Source organism: Beta vulgaris, chromosome 6 (genome assembly GCF_026745355.1).
Source record: "Beta vulgaris subsp. vulgaris cultivar EL10 chromosome 6, EL10.2, whole genome shotgun sequence".
Classification (NCBI taxonomy): Eukaryota; Viridiplantae; Streptophyta; class Magnoliopsida; order Caryophyllales; family Amaranthaceae; genus Beta; species Beta vulgaris.
Window position 1 is genome coordinate 64,934,745 of NC_079207.1, and position 23,397 is coordinate 64,958,141.

Here is a 23,397-nt window from a genome sequence, read left to right on the forward strand (position 1 = left end):
CACTCGAGCCCTTAGCTTCGCTCGCACAACCTTCAACGCGCGAAGCCTCGTCCACACGAGCGTCGCACAGAAGCAGGCGAGAGAGACGAAGCAGGCGAGAGAGACGAAGCAGGCGAGAGAGACGAAGCAAGCGAGAAAGACGAAGCAAGGGAGGAGAGGAAGAATCGGTGAGGGAGAGGAGACCAGCGAGAGAGGAGAGAGAAATTGAGAGAGAGGAGGTGAAAGACGGCTGAGGGATGAGAGAAAGAAATTTAGGGTTTCTCAACTTCCTCCTCTTATTTCCCTTTTTATAGCCTTCTAAAAGTGGTAACTCTAGATTGAGTGAACTCGGTTTAACTTTTATAAATCCGAAATTAACACAACCGAGTCGTATTAATATTATTATATTCTTGTTATTCTTTAAATAATATTAAATCCTCTTTATTAACTTCTTTATATTTTCTTAATTAATACGAATTAATTCTCAAAATACGGAGTATTACAGTGTGTAAGTCATACACTTTGTAAGCTTTTTGGCCATAAGGATAGCCTAAGAAAATACACTTTCTTGCTCTAGTATCAAACTTATCTTTATGTATATTCATGTTATAGGCATAAAATAAACAGCCAAACACTCTTAATGTATGATAAGGAGGAGTCTTATGAAACATTACCTCATAAGGTGATTTCCACTGTAAGATCTTGACAGGAAGCATGTTAACCAAATGAGTAGCACCAAGCAAACAATCACCCCAGAACTTTTTAGGCAGATTTGCATGAAATCTAAGAGCTCGAGAAATTTCTAATAAGTGTTTATGCTTCCTTTCAATCCTCCCATTTTGATGAGGGTCATGAGGTACACTTCTTTGATGAATGACACCCTTGTGAGCAAACAGAGTTAAGCATTGTTCTTTGATCAATTCGGTACCATTATCTGATCTAATACACTTCACCTTTTTATTAAACTGTGTTTCTATCATTTCCAAGGAATCAACAACTATTTTAGCTATTTGCAGCTTTTTGTGTAGCAAAAAAGTCCATACAACCCTGTTGTAATCATCCAAGATAGTCAAAAAAATAGGATGCACCATTCAATGTAAGAATTCTATAAGCTCTCCACATATCTATATGAATAAGATCAAAGCATTGCAATGCTCTATTAAGGCTAACAGAAAAAGGAAGCTTATGTTGCTTAGAATGCAAACATATAATTGCAATTATATTCCTTTAAGCCTTTGCAATTACAGATTTCTATATGCTGCATTTTAGATAATGACAAATGTCCTAAACGAGCATGAATCATATCTAAAGAAACCTTAGTATTGCATTTATTCTTAATACTTGTACTTGTCTTGGATGAAAGCACAATATCATCTACAGACAGTTCAGTAACAACATTATTACAGTTAACCTGAGTCTCAAGGTTGTCACACACTAGTAGAATAATTGATTATTGCTGCGGTGGTATTGCTGCGGTTTAACCCATACGCAACAATATATCACGTAAAAAGAAAAGAAAAAATATAAAACAACCATATTGCTGCGATTTCGACCGAAAATCACAGCAATATGGTTTGAACAAATTTTTTTTGAAATTTTTTGACTTTTTGATGCAACATATTGTTGCGGTTTCTGACCAAAACCGCAGCAATATATTAAAATAATATAAAAAATAATTATTTCAACCTATTACTGCGGTTCCTACAAAAAAACCGCAGCAATAGGATTTTTTAAATAAAAAATGTGTGCGGCCCAATTAGGGTTTTGTTCCTCCTCATCAGTCGTTTAAGTTAAAAAAATATTTCTCTCTCTCTCTCATTTCCTCCTCATCAGCCGGCCAAAAAGTATTTCTCTCTCTCTTCTCTTTCTCCTCTCTCTCTTCTCTTTCTCCTCTCTCTCCACTCTCATTTCCGATTTACAGATCTCGGTCAATCGATCGGCCGTCGCCCTTAGCCCTCGCAACAACATCGTTCTTCATCTCCTCTCTATCTTCCCTATTTACATATCTCATTTTCGGTTTCGCCGGTGTTAGTTCGTCTCCACCAAAGTCGTTCGCCCCTTCGTCTCCACCAAAGTTCGTTCGTCTCGAGTTTGTTCGTCTCGAGTTTGTTTGTTCCCAGTCGGTCGCCGTCGTGTTCGTCCCACCAAAGTCGTTCGCCGTCTTCGTCTCCACCACCGTTGCTCGCCATCTTCGTCTCCACCACCGTCTCGAGTTCGTTCGATGTCCGCACCATTTTCCATTTTCCTTCTGTATTGTTGCGTTCGTCTAATTCTGTATCTCATAGTTAGGGTTTCAAGATCTAATATTATTTTTTCCATTTTCCTTTAATTTTTAATTTTCTTTATTAATTCTATGTATGTATAATGTACTGTTGTATCTCTATTTTTTTTTCTTTTTCGTTTTTTTAAAATTTTTGCTTATTAGTTATGTTTTCATTTTTTATATATTTTTATAATTAGGGTATGTTTATTAGTTTTGTTTTCATTTTGTGTTGTTAGTTATGTTTTCATTTTGTGTTGTTATGGTACTTTAGTGCTGGAATAGTCTCTTGGATAAGAGAATGATATTCTTTTAAATTTAATTGCAAAATGCAAAAAAATTAATTGTAAAACGCAAAAATTTTTTTTTTGCCTGTACTAGGACCTATTGTTGCAGTTTTGGGTAACAACCGCAGGAATAGACCAAGATATTGTTGCGGTTTCTATCCAAAACCGCAGCAATACGTTGTACTTTTTTAATAAGAAATAAACATATTGCTGCGGTTTTTCCCAGAAACCGCAGCAATATGTTCAGATATTGCTGCGGTTTAAATAGCAGCAATATATTAATTACCTATTGTTGCCCCCTTAATTGTTGCGCGACCAAAACCGCCGTAATAGGCCACTTAATGACCGCAACAATAAGCATTTATTCTACTAGTGACGACCACTTAATGTCTTCAAACATGTAGCATTGAAGTATTACAGTCCATTATACTTCTTGCCTACAACAATAAGAGCTCTACTAGAATGATCCTGAAAATAACAGCCAGTCCCATTAAAACTCACTGTTATTCCTGACTTATTTACCAATTGTCCAATAGACATCAAGTTATGTTTAAATCCTTCCTTCAGAAGCACATTATGTAATACCAAATTTGCACTTTAAATAACTTTTCTAGTTTTATTCACCAATCTGTAAGATCCATTAGGTCAACCAACCTTAATTGGTGAATTTAACTCTACTTTATCAACCAAGAGCATTTCATTAAAGATCATGTGATCACATGCACCAGAATCTATTATCCAGCTTGTATATTATCATTTTGTTTATATACAGAACAAGATAAAGATAATGATGTGTTACCTGCAAAGCTAGCAAAGCTGCTAGATCCACCAATTCCTAAACTAGCATCAACATGCTTGGGTTTCATAATTTGCATGACTTGCTGACATATCAATGTAGCCATATCAGAATCAAGAACATCACCAGCAGTACGAGAGTGACCTTGAGGAACTTGATCAAGTGGAGTATCACCATAATCAACATGAGCATTAGCCACCATTATGTATCCATGACTTCCTGTATTACCTTTCTTTCCTCCCTTGATAGAGTTATACCATTCTGGATAACCTATCAATTTAAAACATTGATCCATTGTGTGACCTCTACCCTTACTATGTTCACATACTTGCTCCATTTTCTCCTTTTTCCAATCCTTTTTATTTTATTGGATTAAAAGAATTCTTCTGTGTCTGAAATGATCTATGAACTCTTTGTGCTGCCATAGCACTGCTTTCAGCAGTAAATTCAATTGATCCAACATTAACCTCTTTCTGTTTTTCAATTTGTTGCATAATTGAAAAACACGATTGAGTGTAGGATCCATTGATAGTATGTTAGAAATAGACAGATAGTAGTATGAAGACCACTATTCAAACCAAGTAAGAATTGCATCAACTTATCTTCAGCTTCTAGATCTTGTATTTTCTTGAAAAAATTGCATGAACAATTGCTCAAAGAACCAAAAGAACAGACAGGAAACATTCTTAAGCTTTGTAACTAATCCCAAAGTTTCTTGATCTTGCCATAATAAGCAATGATCGACATGTTTTCTTGCTGTAATAATCCTATCTCCTTCTTCAATTGATACACTAATGGTCCATTCGATTAACCAAAACGTTATTGTAATTTAGACCATAATTCAGCTGAATTATCCATAAATCCAAACTCATCAGCTAATTCTCACTAGTAGAATAAATGCTTACTGTACGTTGCAGTCATTAAGTGCCCTATTGCAGCGGTTTTGACCGCCCAGCAATTAAGGGGGCAGCAATAGGTAATTAATATATTGCTGCGGTTTTAAACCGTGACAATATTTGAACATATTGCTATGGTTTCTGGGCAAAACAGTAGCAATATGCTGTATTTAATAATAAAAAAGTAGGAATATTATTGCGGTTTCTTGGGAAAACCACAGCAACATGTATTTTTTAATATTGAAAATACAAGTATATTGCTGCGGTTTCTTCAGAAAACCGCAGCAATCTACGTAGGGCAGGTAAAAAGAAATTTTTTTCATTACTCAAGGCGTAAATTTGTGATAGTTATAATACACTTATAATATAAACATTTTTAAATCCAAGGAGACTATTGCACTACAATAACAACACAAAAATAATTAACCCAAACTGCTATATATTCAATAAAAATAATATTTTACAAACCCTAATTACAAAATATAAAATAATATGAAAACAGGCTAACAATGAAAATTTAAAAAAACAACAAAGAAAAAAATACTCGAATGCTCGTATTATAGAGAATTAACAAAAAAAATTAAAAATTAAAGAAAAAAGGGAAAATATTTAGATCTTGAAACTCGAACGACGAACGTGGTGGTGGAGACAAACGGAATACAAACCACCACCAGTACACAGAATGCGAACGTCGGTGCAGAGATGCGAACGAATAGTAAAAATCCCACGACGGAGTAGAGGAGCGACTTGCGGTCGAGGCCGGTGGGCTTGGCGGCTTCGTCGGCATTGCTTCGTTCACTTCGAAGATTGACGTGCCGACGGTTGAGAGGAAGCGCTTGGCTTTGCTCGTTCGCTTCGAAAATTGACGAGAGGCGGTGGAGGCAGAACGGCGTGTGAGAGAGGGAATAGACCGACGATTGAGAGGAAGAGATGAAGAGAGGTTGAGATAGATGAGAGAGATGAGAGGTTGAGAGGAAGAGATGAAGAGAGGTTGAGAGAGATGAGAGAGATGAGAGGTTGAGAGGAAAAGAGGCAGAACGGCTGGTGAGAGAAGGAAAGTGAGGGAAAAAAACCCTAATTCATATCTTTTATACTTTTTTTAATGATTTTGTTGCGGTTATTTTAATATTATTTTAATATATTGCAACGGTTTTTAACAAAAACCGAAGCAATATGTCTAGTCAAATAGTCAATTTTTTTCAAAAAAAATTCTGTTGATACCGTATTGTTGCGGTTTTAGACCGAAATCGCATCAATATCTTTATTTTATATTTTACCTTTCTTTTTACGTGATTTATTGCTGCGTATGGGTAAAACCACAACAATACCACCGCAGCAATAAGCAATTATTCTACTAGTGGCTGAACTCATAGAACTCAAGATCCAGCTGACAACCATATAATCTGCTCGTTTCCATTTCTGAAAACTTTTATCCTTGTTATCTGGTAATTTCAGTGTTCCATTGATGAATCCTTCTTTATTTTTCGCAATTAATGCTCTTCTCACATTTCTACTCCATCTCATGAAATTATTGCTAGAAAAGATAGCAGTTCAAGCGAAGAAGTAGGATTATCGGAATAAGAGATGAAAAGCGAATTAACATTACCTCCATTATCACTGCTACCTCTAGTAGCTCCATTTTCGATCACCATCAAGTAAAATTTCAGAATCTTGCGCCATTATTGATTCTTCAACCAATTTGATCAAGTCTTGAAATCAATAAATTTCAAATCGATTTCAATTGAAATCTTCTTCAATTCAGAATTTCATACAATTGCAAACTGACAATATAATTGCAAAGATAATCTAAGAATCGAATTTCTTAAAGCAGAATTATGAAGTAAACCTCAATCTCATGATAGAGATTGTGCTCTGATACCATGAAGAATCTAGAAATCTTGTATCATTTTATTGATTGTAGAACAGATTTAGAGAGAAGTAATACAATTTTGAGAGTAGAAAAAAAAATCAGAAAATGAAAGTTCTATCTCATCTTTTACAAGAATTACTATTTATACAAGAATTAGTTAGAAGGCTAACAAACTCTAACTAACTTGTCTAGCTAACTTGTTGACATGTAATATAAAATAATAAATATAGTTTATACTATGCTCTAAGATTGGAGGTTTGAGCACAAACTCCAACTCAAAAATCCTTGTTAGAGTTTGACGTCATAAGTTATTCGAGTACGGTTCAAACTCAAACTTGACTTGAAAAATCATGTTTCAACAATAAGCACTCTTAAAGTCTTAATAGATATCAAATGATGTGACTATTCTGCTCCATACTAATATACAATTTAAGCAATTTGTGCTTACATTTACTTTCCTTTTGGAGCTAAATTGGAAATTTAAATGATGCAATAAAGTTGGAAATTAAACACATTTATTAATTTTCTTAATTTACAAGCTGATGAGTTAAGAATGAACCAGTTCACAATTGAGTTATATCCATATCTTTAACCTCTAATAGAATAGCAAATTTGTTCATATATCCTGATTAGTGTGATAAGAATAACAATATATACTCTATTATAAGGCTCATATATTCATATGCACACATTTTCTTTTCTTAGATGTGATTTATTGGAGTGAAATTGCAAATGAAATGAGAAAATAGATCCATAACATTTTATAATACAGTTGTACAAGAACTATGCTCATATATTTATCATTTATCTAAAAAGACGCACACAGAAACAAATAACTAGCTAGAGAATCAGAAGGGCTTTGAATAAAAACTCTGATCCAAAAGAAGAATAAATGACATGTCCTATTATCGGAATATAAAATATTTGATTTATACAATTACAAAGGACCCCCCAATGCCAAAAACACATACCATTTTTGGGGTCTTTGGTTTATCCTACAAGCAAATTAATTAGAGAGGGGGGTATCTTTTTTTTTTTTTTTTGGGAGGATAATTAATAGATCAACAATATTGATACAAGAAGTTGGGGTTAATGAATGAGGAGAAATGAAAAATAAAAATCCCCAATCCATGATAATTTAGGTGGCTAGCCTATCATTAATTAGGTAGGTATGTGGAAGAAATAGTAGTAGTTGTAGTAATGGTGCTTCTACCATAATTCAAAACCATGACATGATCTGAGGTTGAGGAGTCTGGAAGCAACGTCACAGCAACGTCCCTTCGAATCCAAATATTGTCTCTTACATACTGCAACGTCAAGAATGTTTCTACTTGTTGCCCTCTACATCTTATCTCTACCTGCATACATATAACACATTCCATGCATTATTTTCATATTATAAAGTATCTTAGCTTATAAAATAATACTAATATTCTGTCTATATAATTTATGAACAATTGACAATAGAAGTCTTAATTTTTAACGATCATTTTTAAAAGGTCCAAATTATTAATTAACCTATCCTAATTTTAGGGGATCTTAACTTTTAGCGGACTTTAGTGACTTGAAATTGGCTTAATAGGTCATAACTTGTAAAACATGGATCACACTAGAAGGGTTAATTGAGGGAGGAAAATAGAAACTATGTGAGATTTTTGTAAAAAACTCGTCAGTTTTAAGTCACCTAGACTTGCTAAAAGTTATGAACCCTTAAAATTGGAATCTATATAAGTTAATCAATAATTCAAACATTTTAAAATTTTCTTGTCAATTTTTTCTATAATTAAATATCCAGCTAACAGATGGTACGTTATTTTCATACATATTCCTTTGCATATGCCACAATTGAAAGCTTTGAAATATAAACAAAGAAAATGTATTTATATCAGTTTCATAATCTCCATCATATCCGCTAAAAAGTGACAGTTCAGGAATTAAGACGTAGCTAGGTATAATTAACAAATTAATAATGTCAGCTTATGATTAGTAAACAAGTCAAAGTCAAATCACAAGCACCTATTAGAAAGTCATCTCAGATAATTTTTTTTCTTCTGGCATTCACATACAATACATTGTTTTATTTGATTAATCAAGATGCTAAAGAATACAAAAATAAGATGAGCATCTTGTACAAATCAAATATCAGCAAGGAGTTTCAAAAATAAAGTAAAATATCAACTAACAAGAAGATTATTCTCCTCCCACCCCAAGAAACCTTCCATTTTTTTTATTAGGTCACTTAAATAGCTAGCATTGAATTTTGATTAACTTTTTGTACGGACGAAACTTTGTTAAAATTCAATTCGAGTGAGCTTGACTCATGCAGCTCAAACTCGACTTAAAATGCTAACAAGTCAAATAGAGATAGCTCAAACTCGAACTCGACTCGCATCATTGTCATTCTTATTCATACTTTCTATCTCCCTTATAATACAATAAACACACACTCCATCTCTCATTAAAAATAAAAGCAAAGAAATCAAACGGACCTCTTTTTACACTCTTTCTCCAATTTGCGTTAAAATGTATATCTACAATAACCGAGAGTATATCTTAGAAAAACGAATGGATCGGACTATAACTATTATCAATTACTAAAAAAAAAAACTTAAATGATGAGATCATCCTTGTGACAAGCTTACGTACGTATTTCATGCTATCAATATTTAGCTATAATACTTTTTGCTAACGTCTACATCATAAACTATATCTAAGAGTAATTTTAGTGATCTTCTTAAACCTTTTATTGATCATGCATCCTCCCTAAAGTCTAAATTTCACCCGACAAGACGAAACAAAGCACTATGGGTCAGCGGTCAGCCGCTTGGAAGATACCACATTCATTTGCCCTATAATCACATAGGAGAATTATATGAGAGTATTAATCTGCCCGCAAATCCCACCATCAAAACTTTTGCCCGAGTTCAAATCATTACAAGTCCTACCATACTTTGCTCGTAAGCCAAAATCATCATCTCATAGACTTCTCATTTTCATAAACACATAGACTATACACTACTATATATATTGCTTTTTTCATATTTTTTATATTAATACCATGTTCTTTTGGACTTATGCTCAATTCGGTTCGATTCATTTACTTTTTTATGTTAAGCTATGCTCAATTTAACTCAGTTCAATTTTTCACTATACAAAAGAACGGTGCCTAAATGTCCAACATTTTTCTTATCATGTGCATTTCTTTTAACAAAAATCTGCATCTTGTTTTTCAAAAAAATACTTGCAATTCGAAAACTCTAATATGCATATTTAGTTTAAAATTATGCATATCATCAATCCTTTCAATTCTTCTCATTTTAAGAAACTTTTATTAAATCATTTAGGTGAGAACACTATAAGAACGTAAGAACAGTATGATAATCCATTTTTGTAAAAATATAATATTTTATTAGCATATTGTATGGAATTCCTTTTTCTTTAATATGTAAACCATTTATTAAAGGATTGTACTCGTAAGGGAAGAAAAAGTAATTGATAAAATTTTGTCAAAATGGATTATTTATTGATTATAAAGAGTTAACTAGAGCTATTATAATTTCATATAAGAAATGTTTTCAATGGCTATCAAACCTATTTATTTTATTTCTAAAAGTAAACAACATTATATCAATATTTGTTTGCTTATTTCACTTTCCCAAAAAAGAAATATACTATAAATTATAATGGGTTGGAAATATTATCCAAGTATTTTACCACCTTGTATTTGTATTGAAGTATATAAAAGTCGATAGGATCCATAAAGCACGCCGGGGAATCGGCAAAAAAGATTTTCTACCCTTTTTCTTGTATTTTTCTTGTGCCTTTTTCTTACATCTTACAATACATATAACCTAACTTCCATGTACACATCTTTCATTGTCATTAGTTTTATATTCATAAATTTCATGCACGTCGTATTCACGTTGCTTGTTTCTTCCATTACAAACCCTAGAAGTTTGCCAAGGGTCAATGTATTTCCACAATTCCAACTTGTCTTTTCATCCCTTTTTATCTCCCAAATTCCCTCCTCTCTAACTTACCCAATTAAGCAACGTCACAACTCACATCTATTAGGTCATCTTACGCCACTTAGCTAGATAAGTTCGAAAATAATAAGTTCTTAATAATTTAATTATAAATATTTAATATAAATAAAACTTGTAAGGAATAATTAAGTTTTGAAAATAGAGTATATGAGCAGTGGCATAGTCTAGATTTTTTTAATTAAAGAGGACTAGATTATACTTCCTCCGTTTCTAAATAAGTGCAACATTTGCATAGTGTTTACTATTTACAGTTTAAACTTTAATTAGCTTTGGTGATTTACATTAAAAACATATTCATGTGGGATCTTATTAGATTCGTCTGAATGTGAATTTTTTTTAATATCAACTTTTTATAATTTTTACTTATTGATAATTGAAGATATTAATGGTTAAAATAATGCATTGGTAAACGTGAAAACAAGAAATGTTGCACTTATTTAGAAACAGAGGAAGTATAACATTTCATTGAAAAATAATAAATAGATTTTCAAAACGATAGAGGAGGCCATAAGCTATGGTATCCCCTTTAGTTCCGTTAGGATAAGAGTAAATAAAAACATATAGGATTTATAAAAGCTAATAAGTTTATATAAGAGCTAAAATAAGGTTTAATAAATTAAATAAGGTATGAGATACCATAAGTTATTTTCATGATTTTCAAGTTCACATAGGATTAGAAAATCATAAGTTAAATTTCAGTCGGGTCACAAAAAAAGCAACATTATTTGAATGCCTTCTACATACCTTAGAAGATCTCATGATTTCTATTAAGAGATAAACTAGTGGCCTTTTATATCTAACAAAATACATATATAAGTTTGAAAAATGATGATATGTTCAAAATTCTACTAATGAGGGTATTCGATGTCTATACTCGTATATGTATAAGTACATTAAATCATATTATCAGTTGTAATAAAAGATATGAACATCGACTTTTAAATAATTGCGTGAAGGCAAAATTGGGAGAAAGTATTTTCAATTACATATAAAAGTAAAACTATGTTTTTAGGCAAAATCAAAAAAAGTTGATTGCACAAATATTGTTTTACTAAACAACTCCAACTAACATCCAATAACTAGTTTTTACTTAACATCCTCTCAAAAAAAAAGTTTTTACTTAACATATTTGTAATCAAGTAAATATCTAATACTATGCTTAATGACTTAACCAATATAAACAACGGAAAGTACTAGCTGTTTAAAGAAGATACCACATCCTAACTAATTACAATATATCGAAAGATTATCGTTATCTTTCAATCTTATCTCTACATAATATCTAATACTAAGCAATCATTATCAAGCAAAACCCTAATTTTGTAACCACAATTGGTATTACTTTCTCTTAACAAACTAGAGATTTAGCCTTGTTCTTTTGATCATATTTTATTTCGTTTCAATATTTTAGTTCACTTACTTTCCTTTTACAGTTTTATTTCAGTTCATTTCATCTCGTTTCAGTTCAATTCAACCCAGATAAACAAGGCGTCAATTACTGAATAAACGCCCTGCAATCTTTCTAAAGCGCTAACGAGCTTGGCTCAGCAACATCAAGATAAAAGTTAGACACTTAGATGTATACATAGGCGTCTAATAGTATGTCCGTACGCTATAGAAGCTTACCAAAGAGCTGAGTGTAAACAAGCGAAAGCATGACGAAGAGGGCAAGTGAGAAAGAGAGATGGAAAGGCATGCAAATGGGCTGCTTGACGTGAATTTCTCCACGTGTAGTTTTGTAGGTGGTTTGTAGTAAACTATTTTTGCTATTCTTTTGGTTTGTTTAATATGATGATGATGACGATGATGTATGTAAGACAGTAAGAGCACAATTAATGGTTGTCCTATAGTTTATGGTCATTAATTATTTTATTACTTTTTCATTCTTTCACCTACTCCATCATGTTTTTCTCTCGTCGAATTCCTTCTTTACTCCTCTTTTTCTTGATCCATCATAAAAAACTACACATCAGTTTTTTGGCCAAATTTATTCTCTCTATTAATAAACTAATATTACTTTTATATTCTTTCTCTTCGTAATCCACCAAGAAGACAACCATCGGGAGCACTTTTTAATAGTTCACTACTATTAATACTCATTAGTATTTAGTACCATTAAAAAAAAAGTTCCTTTTTTCTTCTTTTCTTTTTCGTACATCTCCTTATTAAATTGAGTGCCAATGCAAGTAAGACCAAAAGATAATAATGCCATAAATTGATTGCTCTATGCACTTTTTATTCACACATCTCATTAAAAGTCAATGCACCCCATGAAAGTAAAACAAAAAGAAAAATAAAATATTTACTCGTACACACTTACTAGTCCATGTAGGAATAATAAATTACTGAAAGTGATTATTAGGGGTAACTGGTAAGGCCAGAGATAAAACATGCCCACTTTTCTTACAATAGTATTTTTTTTTTCCCCTTTCCCGTGGTATATACCATTATTGTTCTTTAAGACTATTTTTCATGTCTTGATGATGAGAAATCTCAGTGCTTTTTATTTGCTTGAGTTAATGATATATTTTATTTTAATGCATAAGGCTCATCATGATGATTGATATGATATATGATATATGATATATGCATATAAGTACAACACGTTTGCGTGCGGAATATGAACAAAAACCATTATAGCATTCCTGAACTTTTATGTGTATACTTGCTACCTCTTTGAAAAGATCTTTGTTTTGTTATAGTATTCCTATTCTATTAATAAGATGTCATTATTCTCAACTGATCCAAGGTGGGGAAGGAAAAACATTTTTCGTGCTTCTTCCATTTCGTTTTAAATATAACAAATGAATAATTTGTATGTCATAAATAATATTCATTTGCTACATTTAAAACGAAATAGAGGAAGTATATGTGATTTTTCACACTTTGAGCGTGACACAATATCTGTTTAATCACGCTCAAATGACCTAACATGGCTATCAAATGGTTAGATAGCTAAAAGAAAAAAAAACTTTGACATTTGAATAAAAAAAAATCAGTTCTTATTTCAATTACAATAAACATCAACGGCCAAACTTGTTTTCGCAAGATTTATGATCAATTTTATATATTCAACATTATCTGATTTAAGTAAAATCATATAATGAAATTCAATTTTTGAAAATTAATTTTTTGAAAATTCTTTTTCACATCCTAAAAAGTAATATATATAGTGTAAGATTTTTAATTACTAGAGATTTAATTGCATACATTATACTATGATAAGTTACTAGAAGTATAGATTAGATGATGTTATGCCAATGCATGCATTACGAAGCTCCTTTAGTTTGTATTCCCAAAATCAAATGTATTAATGGAAGACTTGGAAGTGCATCTACTATCATTTAGGTTGAGATGAGTGGCAATATCAATATATCATACACCGTGAATTGCGGTAAAATCACGTAAGAGTACTTTGTAAGAAACACAATGATTGGTACTAAGTTGCATGCCATGTGGGAATAGGGTCACAAGAGAGGTTTGGACGTGAAGATCTTTACTGATGCTGCAATCTTTCGACTTTCTTTTACGCTAAAGGTGAGTAAGTGTATTGTTACTTGAGCAGCAAGAAGTTCATTATCGTAGAAGTGTAAGAGGCTCTAAGATCCTGATTGATTGGACTGGATTGAATTGAATTGACAAAGAAAGATAACCAAAATGTAAAAATAATCACCTTAACTTATATTTCATATTGCTGAACAAACCTGAAATATCTATTTAGACCAAGAAGGTAAAAAACAAAATTTGCATGATGACTCAAAATTTTCACGTGATTCAATCTCACACTTTACAAGTAATATGTGTTACGTTCTACTCAGCTTCATTCTAATTATTTAAGATTATACCTGATTAACTTGTTCACTCTTTATCTACATTTATTGAACTTTATTGTAATTTATTTTACTCAATATTAACTCGTGAATTAAACAATCCACAATTGTAGTTTTTTTTAGAAAAAAAAAGCTAAAATAACCTTACCTAATTAATGAACCAATAATTTTAGATTCATTTGACCTTATATTTTATTAAACAAAAGCTAAAATAAGATGTGGAATAAGAACTAAAAGCATGCATGACCACCATCCACAACATTATAAAGCTCTTTTGTTGCACCACATCAATGATATAACATTCTTTGTCCCTATTACCCAAAAATAGAGAAGTTTTGACAATTAAAAGAGAAAAAAAAAACTTACTAAAACAAGCAATAAATCAAAGCAATTCTATTTTTTTTTATTCAATAGAATAAGTTTGCCATAATTACTAGTATCACATCAATAGTACCTTTGTACAAGTTTACAACGTATGTATTGGATATATTGGGCATGGTGATGAACATGTAGAAGCACTTTAACCAATTATATAGAGGTTGACTTAACTAAGTTATTATTCCCTAGATAGCTAGCTAATAGTATTAAAAATAAGTGAGATTATGATAGAGAAATGAGAAGTTTAATTAAATATGTCGCATATTATTCCATTGGTATAAAATTATTTGTGTTACATGATTTTACGTGGGTTGAGTTGCTTACATCTTTGATGAAGAGGACAAGACAACCAAATGATACATAAAATATAATAAAAGAGCTTAAGGAAGATAGATATCTGATTCTTGATTGGAACGTTTGATTATTTTTTTCATAAATTATGCAATTGAATGATTGCAACAATATTATCCTTTGCATTCTAATCTTAGCTAGTTGCCGAAGACGTAAGTATTAGAGAGTTGACCAAATGATTATTCATTTTTATTTTTTTGGGGTGGGAATTAAGAGAAAGGAATGTTTGTGTTTTTTCATGCAATCCTCATCCTAAGCTAAGTCAAGATAACATCATACTTCATTATTATGAATAAAATGTTAGGTAAGGAAGAATAATATATAGTCGCTCCGTTTTTTTTAATCTACACACTTTCTTTTTAGTCTATTTTTTTTAATTTACACACTGTTGTTTTTTCTATTTTAAACCACTTTTTTGTTTCTCTCTCTATCCTTTCAATTTATTTCTCTCTAATACTTTTGTAATTCATCTCTGTTTTTTCTCAAAGTAAAGTGAGTAAATTAAAATGAAACGGAGAGATTATATATCAATCCATATAACATGTTCCTGTTGTTTTCATCTCCATATAATCAATCTTGTTATTTGTATGAAAGTATGACAACATGACATCATGTACAAGAATAATCTATAAGAATATTATTGCATCTTTTATTTACTACGTCCATGAAAATTTGACGTCGTCGTAGTTTTTTTTTTTTTTGATTAGGAAATTAAGTTAGCCCAAGAGCTAACCCCTACAAGGCTACTAGCCTGTAGGAAACACCAACACATTGGCTGGTAAGGCATGCATAGCATGCTAAGGAAATACCCCAACATATGCTGGGGGAAAGGATCGAACCCATGACCTCAAGGGCCAAGGGGGAGCGCTCTACCACTTGAGCTAACTCCCATCCTTTGTCGTAATAGTAACCTTGGAATGTATATTTGTTTGTTTGGAATATTATTGTATTGCAAATAGTTAAATTATGTGACCATAGCGTCCATCATTTGTATGATTATTTGACCAACATTGATTTATAATACCTATAGCCAAATTAGATATGTTGTCTTATGGAGTATACTACTATATGTCTGACCTTTTGCTATAGGATCTTTCAGCTATAGAATTTGGTATTTGTTTTTAGACAGTTAATAGTTGCCTGATTATTTTTTAAAATAATTTTTTTTTTTGCCATGCCAGAAAAGAGAGAGATGTATATACATTGACCTTATATTACTAATTAAGAGATATTATCTCGGTTACTAGATAATGGTTACACTTGTACTTTTACGCATACTAATATATCTCTAATTTTGTATTTGAAAAAATTATAAAAAGTTGATATTTTAAAAATACATATCAAGAAATCAAACAAGACCCTAGTTGACTTTATTTTTCCTTATAGATAAATCACAAATGATATAATCAAATTGAAATTTGTAAATAGTGTTAAAAGTCAAAATGTAACGATAGTTTAGGAACGAAGGTAGTATTAGTAATAAATTGTCATTGTGTTGCACCTTTGTTTAGATGGTATTGATGAATGTATCATGACATTTTTTATTAAACTTAAGTCAAGTACCTTTATTTTCTTAGAGGCTCACTACAGATCTAGCCCTAGGAAGGGGTTTCCTATATATAAAAGGCTTGTTTGCATATTAAGGTCTAGTCTGAGTCCCGTTAATAGGTTTTAATGAACAATTCTTACATTTTTTGAAAAATAAAATTGAAAGTTTCTTAGTCAATGTGTTTTTCTTGTGAAATTTCTCTATTGTTGTATCTACTAATGTAGAATATGAAAAAAAAAATGTCAAGGAAATATTTGTTGTGTTACTTTAAATTGTTGTCATTTACAAATTCATTTACTTAGCATAACGTTCTCTCGTCGGAAATTTACGACTTATATCATATTTTGAATATTGCACTTCAAGAAAAATAAAATCTTATATTAAAAATATCAATTTTATTTTCACTGGAAATCTTTAGATAGTTTTTCTATACCCTTATTAGTTCAAATAAACTAATCTTTTTAAGATTTTGATATAGTGATAAGGATTTTAGATTTTAAATATGCAGATTTGACCTAGAAACACAATAATACCAAAAAAAACATATTTTCTTGTATAAAATATACTTCTATATCAAGTTAAGCATAGGTCAAATGCTAGTTTCTATTCATTTTTCTCCTTTTATAGAAGTAAAGAAGAAAAAAAATATATAGAAGAATAAATTTTATTTTGTCAGCGTGAATTACTAATCAATGAACTAAACATGATTTTCAGAGTGGTTGTTTGGTATACAAAAAATCATGTAGGCAATAGAAATTTTCATGATTTTCAGAGTTAGATAGTTGTTTGGTTGATATATAGAAAATGGAGAAAATGGGGCAATAAAAATTCATGAGTATTTAGAATTTCCACAAAATGTACGAATTTATTTACCTACCATCCACTTGGTCACCCATTATTCCTACATAAATTCCTATAAACTACAATTTACTTTATGACTACCAAATAATTTAAATTAGCTAATTTCTAATAATTTCATAAAGGAATTAATTTCCCACAAATTGTAAATTCGTTTGGGAATTTGATTCCCATTGTAACCAAACAATGTGTAAGATGGAAGCAACAGGTGGTGTGCCAAGGATGTATCCTCGTTGCTATTGGATAGTAGTAGTTGGTATAGCGAAGTTAATCATTTTTTTTAAAAAAAAAAGAGTAGGTCCATAAATCATTATATTATGATCGTAGAAATTTATTATGATTGCATGAATTAGATACATATAATGCACCCTCATCATTATATTAGGTTCTCAGGTTTCATGTATATATATGTAATGCGCCTTAACAAGTCCCTATGAATATTCCAAAAGGATTATTGCTTATACATATAACTAAAAGAACCCTCAATGTGGGACTAATATGTTTAGTTAGGCTTTTTTTTAGACTGAATCAATAAATATTCAGTTTAGTTCATAAAAATTCAGTTTAATTAATTTCAGTCTAGTCTAATTCATTTCATTTCATTTCAGTTCAGATAAAATTTGATTCAGTACAAAAGAACATAGCCTTAATACCCAATATATATTTCGATAAAGTGGGTAAAAGACTATTAGACCATACATATGGGAGTATAAGAATATATAATTACTCCTGTTATTTTCAAAAACATGATTGAAAAGAAAATTCTTGTGAACAACGACTGAAACATAAAATACATAGAGTGATGTGTCTTAAATAATATAATAGTCTAAAATTGTACTTCTTGCGTTATATATTGGTTTTTACAGTTAGTAGGAGTTATTAAAACAAATTAACAATCATGTCATTCAAACGAGACTTACATTGAGGAGTTCTGTTTATATTTTGACTGGAAAGTTCATGTGAAAATTATGTTATGTGATTCTTTCTTTCCCTTCACAAATCACATATTATCATGGTTTGGTCAAGTTTTATCACCTTGTGTATCTCCACTTGAACCATTCTTCTAATATATAACGGGTAAAGGGTTTTCCTTCATAGTTCTGGGTTGTAGAAGCTCTAATAGCTTTTCCTCAAATGGATGATTGGGAAGGATTCATATCATTTAATTAGATCAAATACTTAGAGATACTGTTTTATGATAATGTCCTACATAATTAGCTAACTATGGACAAGTTTGTTTTGTAATTATTTCACATGCTTAATTAAGGACATAATTGCTATGAGATAAAGAAAACATTAAGAGACCCTCTCAATTAAGAGCATATATAGCCGTAAGAAAATCATATTTATAAATTATGATTAAAGACTAATTTGACATCATTTTTAATTTCCAGCTTTTGATTTTATGAATATAAAAGTCATATGATATAAGAGGTATAATAAACATATAATCAATAATACTTATACTACACATCTCAATTCCAAAACCCGTCAACAGAAAACTAAAAACTACTTTTTTTCGCTTTCGTAATTTTGTCTTGGATTTTTCATAAAACTAAAATTTGAAAATAAAAAACGATAAGAAATACGCCTTAAGCTCCCTAAAAAAATGGCAAAACTTCTTGAAAGGACCTCTTTCAAACCATTTTTAAGTTTTCATTCCGCTTTCAAATATCTTTTTCACCTATTAGGTTGATTAAGTGCATGGATAATAATAACTTCCTCCCTTTTTCTTTTTAAAAAAAGGAACATGATGACAAACTTAATTTTGTTAAAAATATCTACATCAATAAAAATTTGGGAGGTTGCTTTCTTGTGAAAATTGAGTGTAAGGTGAAGGACATAGACATATATATTATTCACACCAGCTTGAATAAGAAGATCTATGGAAACATACGTACCCCAATCAAATTTGAGCAAATATTATGAAGGTGGTGGTAGGTGGTGACCTCTCCATGTTTCACTCCTTACTACATACGTATTTATATTTTTATTATTAAGAAAGATAATTGGTCCGAGGACCAACCCTTACTAGACTATTAGCCTGCAGAACACACCAGCTCATAGGCTAGGTACAAAGCTAACTAATCCAAAATTAAATGTCGAACATATTGTTGGGATGAAAATTCGAACTCTGGACAATGTCCTAAAATATAGGGTGATACTCCACTAATCTACCACCTCTCCCTCTTAGTACGCCCTTATATCATTCTACGAGTAAAATATATACATAAATGGTTAAAATCTCAATCACATTAAAATAATTACTGCCTAAAGCATGGAAACTTTGAAACAATACATACTCGAGAAGCACGTACACATTTCCTAGATCAGACAAACAGTTATGGTATTTGCTTGGCATAACTTAGTACCCCATTAATCTCAATAAAAACAAAACCACATCAAGATTCTACTCACCATCTAATTATACTACCTATAAGTGTAGTTATGTGCATGAAAATTATTATTGTTGGATTAAACGTCGTACGTCTTGAAACTATAAGATGAACTAGGTTTCTTCTATCACAAAAGTATATGATACTTCATTATTTAGGGACGTGTTGCATTCTTAGCATTTGTTCATTAAATGGATAATCTAGGAAAAAAAGGACATACCTCTGATTCGCTATTTAATCCAAGCTTGTTAGCCAAATACTTCATCACTAATCGAACTGTCATTCTCCCATCTCTAATCAAACAAAATAAAATTAATAAGAACTTATTAATTAAAACCATACATTTCTATTCATGGTATAATTAAGATTTATATTAATAAATGTTCGAGAAGCTATGTCGCATGGAAACAATTGAGACTTTATTTTAGAACTAAAACATGAAAATAAAGATTGTTACCTTCGTATAAGCACGAAAACGATTGGGGTTTCGAGAACAAGAACATTTCAAAAACGATAAATATATTTCTATTCATGGTATAATTAAGATTTTTATAAATGTTCAAGAAGCTATGTTGCATGGAAATAATTGAGATTTTAGAACTAAAACATGAAAATAAAGTCGGTTATCTTCATATAAGCATGGAAATAGTTGGGGTTTCGAGACAAAAACATTTCAAAAACGATAAAAACTTCATGTTAACTAATTCCACTGATTTTCATATACTTTGATACTTAAAACAACTTAATTAAAGAGAGGAAAAAGGAGAATTAATTACTTTATCCGGAGAAAATTCTTGGATACTTGAGGCAAAAAAGGTTGTTTTGATCTGCGTTCAAACCAATACGAACAATCAAATTAAACCCATGTTACACATATATATATAGCTTAACCCTATGAAAAAAACAAGAAATAAATATTCATTACAATATTTAACAATTAAAGGAAAAAAAAAAAGCTTACTGATGAGAAGAAGCTTGAAGGTTAAACCAAATGCCAGAATGAAGTCTTCTGGGAGGTGGGTGTATAAGCCTGAATTCAGAATCCACAGCATCTACCGACGACCCGGTTGGCGTAAACGGGCGGGTTAAAAAGGAACCCGCCCCGCCTTGACCGGGTACAGCCGGTGGCATAGAAGAAGATGAAGAAGGAGATAAAGATGAAGAACAGGCCGCAGTAGCGGCCGCAGAGAAAGTTGTTCTATGATTAGCCAATCCCCACCCTATCTGTTGTTGTTGTTGTTGCTGAAGAAAATGATGATCGCTTAATAACAATTGTGGTTGATGCTGATGATGAAGATGAGGTAGTTGAGGTGGAAGTTGAGATTGAGAAGATGAAAATATAGGAATTATAGGATGAGTGGAAAGAAAAGTATTAGTCCCTCCACTTATTGATCCAATACCTCCAAACAAATTACTAGTTGGAAAATCAAGCGGTCTTTGAGGAACTCTAGACTCAAACTCTGGCATCAACTGTGTCGTTTGATGTATCATTCCACTTCCGCCACCACGACCTCCACCACCTCCTAGGTTCAGCTCTAGCATCAATCCGCCTTCGGCTACTTGAGCTGGATGTTGTTGTTGTTGTTGCCATGATGGACTTATTTTAAGATGAGATTGATCGCCATCGCCATCGCCATCGCCATCGCCATCGCCATCACCATCACCATCACCATCACCATCACCATCACCATCACCTCGACCTAATTGCAGCCAGCTGCTGCAGCTACCAATACGATGATGGTGATGATCTAATAATGGTACTATTGGCGGAGGTGAAGAACATGAAACGACGGTACCAGCAGCAGATGGCTGACGAAGATCATCACCATCATCGTTAACACTAGTAGTATTAGAACTTCTTAACTGTTGTTGTTGTTGTTGTTGTTGTTGTTGTTGTTCATCGGCCATAAGACTAATATTATGGTAAGAGTAATTAGGATGACCAATCCCTAAATCAGATCCTAATACACATGAGTTAACATTGTCATTATTATCAACTTTATGGAGCCTATCATTATTATTACTATTACTATTAGCAATAGTAGTAATGTTATTATTATTATCAACAATATTACTAGCATCGTCGCCGTCGCCGTTGCCGTTGTCGTCCCCGTTGTAGCCACCATAACCACCAAATCGGGTCATTACATCGGAAGCACTACCACCACCACAAGCACCATAAAAATAATGTGGTTTAGATAGTTTAGGGGTAGGAACCATAGTCATATCTTATTATTACAACTATTACAACTAGTATAAGTAATAATATAATAAATCAAATAGTACCAAAAGCTGCCTTTGCTTGATATTAGATCTCTATTTGATTTTCTGATGTTTCTGCTTCTGCTTCTGGTTTTTTTTTCCATCAGCTAGCACGCGGAGTTTAATTTCTGGAATAATTGAATCACAAACTTAGATGTACTACTTCCCATTTATTTATTTTTGGACCAACAAACATATATATATATGTATATATATGTATATTATTTTATTATTTGAGGAAGAAAGGAGAAAAAACACTTTTTGATTGATTCAGCAAGTAGAAGCTATGGAGGTTGCTTCTATGTGAATATAATTTTAGAGAGAGAAAGAAAGAAAGAAAAGGAAAAGAAATGAAGTTTGAGGAGTATAAAGAGGGAGAAGTAGGTGCTGAAAAATCTGGGATTTCTCTAATAATTCTCTTACTTTGGAAGTTTGTGAGTTGTGATTTGGAAGTTAGTACGCATCAAATATTAGTACTACTTCTATGTCTTGACACACGACTTATTTAAGAGAGATAATAATTAAGATGGTTAGAGAGAGGATGACCAGAGAATGATGGTGGTGACTAGTTCTACTATTTAAGATTTAAAACAAAAGATAATATGCATGTATTTTTTTTGGATTTTTTTTAAGGTAAGATGAATATCTCTAATAATTTGTAAGTGCATGTAGATGTGATGGAAAAGGAAGAAATTGGGGATCCTGTTTTAAAAGAGGTGAGAATCGAATCCTTGTTATAAAATTGGAAGGATGATCTCTAACCAAATAGATCAACCTTGTTTTTTTAAAAAGTTTTAAAACAAAAGAGAATATGCATGTATTCTATTCGGATTTTTTTAGGTAAAATGAATATCTCTTGTAATTTGTAAAAGCATGTGAATGTGGTGGGAAAAAGAAGAATTGAGGATCCTGTTTTAAAAGAGGCGAGAATCGAATCTTTGTTATAAGATTGAAAAGAGGATCTCTAACCAAATAGATCAACCTTATACTTCCTCCGTTTCAAATTACTCGCTACACTTTGACTTTCACGTTTGTCGATGCACTACTTTGACTACTAATATCTTTAATTATGTGTTAGAGTAAAGTATAAAATTTTGATTTTTTTTTAAAATATACATTGAGACAAATCCAACAACATATTACATTATAACATTTGATTTTATCTAATAGTAAATAATGCATGGTCAAACCTCATTCATGAATAGTGGAATTTTCAAAGTGTAGCGAGTAATTCGAAACGGAGGAAGTATTTTTTAAAAAAAGTTTTGTTTTCTACATTTGGGAAATTATTTTTGCATTATACTCCAAAGTAAAAAGTGTAGAGATATTAAAGAAAAGGAAAAGTGTTGGGGAAAGAAGAAGTTGAACAGTTAGTTGTATGTATCATGTATGTAGTACTTTGACTTTATTATGACCAAGTTAGCATTATGGTCCATCTTTTTTTAGGAGGGGATGGATTTTATCATGGATGGCCATGATTCCCATGAAATAATGGACATTCTAGATGTCAATTTTATCATAAAGTTCCTTTCTTTAAAAGAATATAATTCATAAAGTTTGGTGTCTTTTTTTCTCTTTTCTTTAAATATACAAGAAGTAATACATAATTTATGTAATTATTGGAGAAATTATACTATAC

The 23,397-nt window shown here is 31.5% G+C and overlaps 1 protein-coding gene across 1 annotated transcript; it reads right to left on the reverse strand.

Annotated features, from left to right (window-relative positions):
* Positions 1–6,972: 6,972 nt before the first annotated feature.
* Positions 6,973–22,338, reverse strand: LOC104897478 (uncharacterized). Its single transcript, XM_010684362.4, has 4 exons — positions 20,458–22,338; positions 20,273–20,323; positions 19,717–19,789; positions 6,973–7,446 (listed from the first exon to the last, which is right to left on the reverse strand). Exons 1-4 carry the CDS (start codon positions 21,720–21,722, stop codon positions 7,246–7,248), a joined length of 1,590 nt encoding a protein of 529 aa, XP_010682664.2. The 5' UTR covers positions 21,723–22,338; the 3' UTR covers positions 6,973–7,245.
* Positions 22,339–23,397: the final 1,059 nt, after the last annotated feature.

What these genes read in the sequence shown, in the direction of transcription:
- LOC104897478 (XM_010684362.4), bottom strand. Translation starts at nt 21,722, where the DNA reads ATGACTATGGTTCCTACCCCTAAACTATCTAAACCACATTATTTTTAT. An exon ending in AAGAATTTTCTCCGGATAAA is followed by an intron (nt 19,790 to 20,272) that starts GTAATTAATTCT and finishes TTGTTTGATTAG; the next exon opens with AGATGGGAGAATGACAGTTC. An exon ending in GATTAAATAGCGAATCAGAG is followed by an intron (nt 7,447 to 19,716) that starts GTATGTCCTTTT and finishes ATATGTATGCAG; the next exon opens with GTAGAGATAAGATGTAGAGG.